The sequence below is a fragment of the Mus caroli genome, unplaced genomic scaffold (genome assembly GCF_978045245.1).
Source record: "Mus caroli unplaced genomic scaffold, Mus_caroli_1 scaffold_13, whole genome shotgun sequence".
Lineage (NCBI taxonomy): Eukaryota > Metazoa > Chordata > Mammalia > Rodentia > Muridae > Mus > Mus caroli.
Window position 1 is genome coordinate 40,658,455 of NW_028227268.1, and position 5,471 is coordinate 40,663,925.

Below are 5,471 nucleotides of genomic sequence, written 5' to 3' on the forward strand. Positions count from 1 at the left end.
TTTTTTAATGTTTAGCTGTGAAGTGCACAAAAAAGACCATAATTATACACAATTAGGGCAGCACCTAAAAAACTGGGCCAAGTAGACCTACTCTAAGCCTGATGCCTGTCTGCCTAGAAAGACCCTGCACATGCCCCAGAGCTAAGAAAAGGTAATGGGGATTTGATTGATGCTGCAAATGTTTAACAACTGAGCTCTACAAAAGCATTTTAAAGAATCAGACAATATCTAACGTTTGTGCACAAACCACAGTGTTAATTACAAGAGATTCTTACCAGCCAAAGAGGGCCCTTAACAAGAGCCGTGCGGGAACATTTTTATTAGCCATCTTTTTGGAGTAACTAGCACCGTACAGAGAATGGTATGGTGGCATCTCTGTAAAACCACTGTCCATCTCTGGTCCTCCAGTTCTGTGATAGTGCTTCAGTGGCATACATTGGCATCTGGTGCAGGTCTGTGGGCTGTCTCCTCCAGCTCAGACTTCCCTGTTTCAGCTTTCAGTGATTAGACCATAGGCCAATTAGCCCTTCTCTCTATTCTCAGGTTCTTCTGTGAAATGGGTTCAGTGGTGCTCTTGACATCTGACAGATCCACGAGAAAGCCCAGCACAGAGCCCAATGACTTGCAATGAAAGCCACCATAAGTGCCTTTATCCTCTGGTCTTCCACCCATCCTATAGTGCCTAGCCTGTTTGCAAGAGTTAAGGAAACCCTGAGGTCATCTTTGGGCCATGCAAAGGAAACAGAAGAGAAGGCAGCATATGTTTGACTTTGGCTTCCAGGTGTGCAGTACCTGAGGCAAATAAGACCCTGGTGAGCTTTAAATGGTTCCCCAGTCACCTGAAAGAGAATACCAAACATCGACAAAGCACCTTCTCCCAGCATTGACTGAGTGAGAGTGGCTGACTGCTAAGTGTCTAGCTTGTATAAACGCATCATAGCTTTATCTCATTCCTTCGCCATTCCAAAGCTCCAGTACTGTGGAGGAGGGGAAATGAAAGTTCAGAGCCCACTAGGCACTTCCTCCAAGGTCACAGAGCAGAAGGAGGCAGAACAGATGGGGGACACAAACTCTCAGGTCTGCATACTCATATACCACAGCACCCTGCCCCGTCTTGCTTGTGACTGCCAATCTGATATGGGGTGAAAGAGCCACGAATGGGCACATATTGGGGTGGGGTGATGAGATCTACTGTAGGGTCTGCACATGTGAAAAAAAAATGTGTCTGAACAGAGAGAAACTGACTCCAGGAGAAGAAGAGGGGAGGTGACGGAGCCTAGCACGGGTAATGGTTGGTGGGGAGGGGGCAGAATGTGGCAGAAATTATAGCCATTGTATCCAGCTGGACACAGATGAGATTTGATGAGATCAGAGCTGTTGCACAGAGCTGTGCAGCCTTCACTTCCCTGAGCCATGAGGTTGATCAATGGTGCGATGTGTATTTTATTCTCCTTGTTTCCCCCAAGCCAACGTAGTCTCTGTAGCAGAGTTAAAGGGGAATTTAATGCATATTAATTAGACTGATGAGCCAAAGGTTGGTGAGAAGAATCAGGGAGTCTTCCGTCTGAGAAGCCTAGATTGTAAGAGCAACAGGGATGTCGTCTGACCCAGAGAAAGAAGACAGGGCACCTATACATGTGAGGAAGTGGTCTCTGTGTGACATATGGAGACATAGTGCAGGGGCAGGGAGGTAGAAACACTTTCCTAAATTTGGGATGGGGAAATTTGGGTCTGCTTTTAAAACCCTGCTTCAGAGGTGGACATACCCAGGATGACGTCTTAGCTCTCACTTCACTGGTCCTGTGATTCGGACACAGCAGTTCATTGTGGCAGGCCTGAGTTTTCTCATCTGTTGGATGGCAATAAAACCAAGAGTATTCACTTCTCGAGGCGACTTGGTTTTGGTCCTCCTGGTTTACAAGCCTATGCCCTGTTGAGACCAGGACTCTGGGTTAGCAAAGGCACAAGGCTCCACCCCTCCAGTCTTGGTCATTTGCCTTCTGTCGTGTCTTAACATTCCTGACTGATAAACTAAACTACTGAGGTCATGCTCCGCAAGCATGTCACCTCGGACTGCTTTCTGGGAACTGTCTCAGTGGGTCTGGCTTAGCAGGAGGCTGGATGGGTCATAACATCATGGCAGAATGGCCATCAGCCTAGAAGAGGATGGTCTAAGCCACCCTTTTCTCCACCTTCTTAAGCCTGGCATACCCTGAAGATGCCAGCTTTGCTCTCCAAGACACTTGCCTCCATGTGGCTCTGTCCCAGCTAGGCCAAGTGGCTCAAGTTGGCTACTCTAACTTTCAATTCCTTTCACCCTGATGAGAATTTATCCCTGATGCCAGCCACTTGATCCTTGGCAAGGGGCAGGCAAGCAAGTCACACCTATCAGCCAGCAGGGGCCTGACTTACAAGGGATTTTCAGGAAGAGGGAGGTGGAAGACACAGAGAGAGCCCATTCTCTCTCTTACCTACAGCTCCAGCTGTGATTCCATCTGGCAAATCCTGGGACAGAACACACACACAAACACACACACAAATACACACACACACACACACACACACACACACACACACACACCTCCAAAGGAATGGAATTAAACCAGTCCTACAGGGCACCCAGCTGTCTTCCTTTGTTAAACACAAAAACTCCTGGCAGACATATGGGGGTGGGGTGGGGGGATACTTGTTGCTCTCTCTCTCCTTTCTCTCTCTCTCCTTTCTCTCTCTCTCTCTCTCTCTCTCTCTCTCTCTCTCTCTCTCTCTCTCTCTCTCTCTCTCTCTCTCCCCTCTCTCTCTCCCCTCTCTCCTCTCTCTCTCTCTCTCTCTCTCTCTCTCTCTCTCTCTCTCTCTCTCTCTCTCTCTCTTTCTCTTTCTATCTGGGGTTCCTATGGGCACATTGATTTTTCTATCTCTAGAAGGGCTTCTCTCTACTCTGAAGTATCCCCCTCTAGCCTGCAGAGGGAGACCCTGTGGTTTTAAAATTGCTCCCTTCGTTTTCATCATCTCTCCCATAGAGACCCCACATGGATGTGACCCTGGAGTCCACATTGGTGCAAAAACCCTTGCCAGCATCTCACTGGCCACATGCAGTTAAGTATCCACTTTCCTGCCATCCATGGGGATAGGGGGTTAAGTTCTCCTTCCTCTGGGAGTAGCTCATTACGTGGAGTAGAAGACCCCCAGCAGATAAAAAAAAAGGCTAAAAACTTTCTCCATGTCCCCAGCCCCTATTGGTCCTGCTCCCCTGCACAAGCCTCCCCTCCTTCTAACAGCCTTGCCAGAGGCAGGCCAGGGAGACGGGCTCGTTTTGAGCCCAATGGTCTTCCTCTTTCTCCGGAGGCTGGAAGCAAGGAGCCCACAGAAACCCCCGCATCCCTGCTTCTCTCGGAGGCGGAGCGCAGCGTCCTCTCCTTCGGCAGCAGCAGCCGCAGCCCCAATTGGAATTCTGTCCCTAAAGGGAGGTCGGAAAAGAAGAGAAAGGGAGGATGGAGGCTGGCAGCAAGAAGCAGCGGCCAGGGTCCCATACATCCCGGGAAGAAGCTAAGCATATTGGCTGCTAGGATGCTGCGCCGCGGCACCCCACCGCACTGCATCAGCGTGGCTGAGCTGACATCCCCCCATGCTTAACACGGGGCATTATGCGCTGGTTAACAGGATCCGAGCTGCTCAGCGACTTGTTTTAAGCATTTTCTCCCTCGCTCTCGCTTTTAATCTTGTCTCTAGTGGCGTGTGTAGGGGGGAGGACTTTATTTCCATTGGCTAAGCGCTCCCTTCCCACCCACATCCCTTCCACATCACCTTGGTGTCTCCCTAAATAAAACCAGCCCTCCTTATCGCCTGGAAAAAATCAGGAGCTAGAGTTTGAATGGGTTTTATATAAACACTCACCCCTGTCAGCGTGCGGCCAGGCTCTCAGGATAAACTCCCAGTGTCTGGCCTGATGCTTGCCTGGCGATCTCTGCCTTGAATGCCAAGGTTTAAGCAGAATTCAGAGCACTGGGAACTCTTTCCTGAGATCTGATCAACCTGAAGCCAGTTGCAGAACTGCACAGGGTCCCGATGGACCTCAAGGAGAGCCCCAGCGAGGGCAGCCTGCAACCTTCCAGCATCCAGATCTTCGCCAACACCTCTACTCTCCATGGCATCCGCCACATCTTCGTGTATGGGCCGCTGACCATCCGGCGTGTGCTTTGGGCAGTGGCCTTCGTGGGATCCCTGGGCCTGCTGCTGGTGGAGAGCTCGGAGAGAGTGTCCTACTATTTCTCATATCAGCATGTTACCAAGGTGGATGAAGTGGTGGCCCAGAGCTTGGTCTTCCCAGCTGTGACCCTCTGCAACCTCAATGGCTTCCGGTTCTCCAGGCTTACCACCAACGACTTGTACCACGCTGGGGAGTTGCTGGCCCTGTTGGATGTCAACTTGCAGATTCCTGACCCGCATCTGGCGGACCCTATGGTGCTGGAGGCCCTCCGACAGAAGGCCAACTTCAAACACTACAAACCGAAGCAGTTCAGCATGCTGGAGTTTCTGCACCGGGTAGGCCATGACCTGAAGGATATGATGCTCTACTGCAAGTTCAAGGGGCAGGAGTGTGGGCATCAAGACTTCACCACAGTGAGTACTTGGCTTTCAGTTTGCTCTTGTGTTCACTCTTCAGTAGAAGTGGTGTGCTGGCGGCCTTCTGTTTGTCTTCGGATCTCGGCTATGCAGGAGAGAGGGCGGAGACCCAGCTGAAGGCCGAGAGGGTAGCTGGTTTGAGTTGTTGGACCTGTTTGTAGAATAGGTTACCTGTCAGATGGAGTACTGTGGTCCTTTCAGATTGGAGAGCTACAGGGGGCTCGCTGTTGGGGGTCACTCCCCCAGGTGTGCTGAATTGGGCTTTCTCCCAGTCAGAGGGAAGAGGCCTGGGTTATCCATTGTCCAGGATGCTTGATGTCCGAACCGTGTGACAGAAACAGCTTGTCATTGGTGAGATGGCAGCCTCTCTTCTCTCTTTTTTTTCTCTCCCTCTCCATTTCTTCTCTCTCCCCTTTATCTGTGCTCGGAAGTGGCACCAGGCTCTGTCTGCATCGTGTGGGCTGGGCTGGAGCTAAAGCTGTCACAGGAGGGGGTGTGGGGCCCCAGACAGTCTGAATGACTCCCGTGTCCATGGGAGCTCACTGAGCAGGTGATGCTGCAGAGGTGTGGAAGGTTCTTTCCTTCCTTTGCTTGCCTGAATCGTGTGGAGAGGAAAAGAGCCCCCGGAGGCTCCATCTGGTCCTCCTGCAGGCAGGGTGAAGCTACGGAACTGTCCATGGTACTACCGCAGGGAGGCCAGTCAGGTAGAGGCTCCTTTCTAGGACGGACAGAGAGAAGACAGATGTGATGAGGTGGTCCCGGAGGCTGGCTTGTCTGAGCGCTCTAGCTTGAAACTCGAAGGCTCGTTTTCTCTGTGTACAATTGCCTCACAACGTGGGTGCGGGAGGAGG

At 51.3% G+C, this 5,471-nt stretch overlaps 1 protein-coding gene across 1 annotated transcript; it reads left to right on the forward strand.

Annotated features, from left to right (window-relative positions):
• Positions 1 to 3,878: 3,878 nt before the first annotated feature.
• LOC147001447 (acid-sensing ion channel 2-like) lies at positions 3,879 to 4,737 on the forward strand. Its single transcript, XM_085829318.1, has one exon. It carries the CDS (start codon positions 4,063 to 4,065, stop codon positions 4,735 to 4,737), a length of 675 nt encoding a protein of 224 aa, XP_085685444.1. The 5' UTR covers positions 3,879 to 4,062.
• Positions 4,738 to 5,471: the final 734 nt, after the last annotated feature.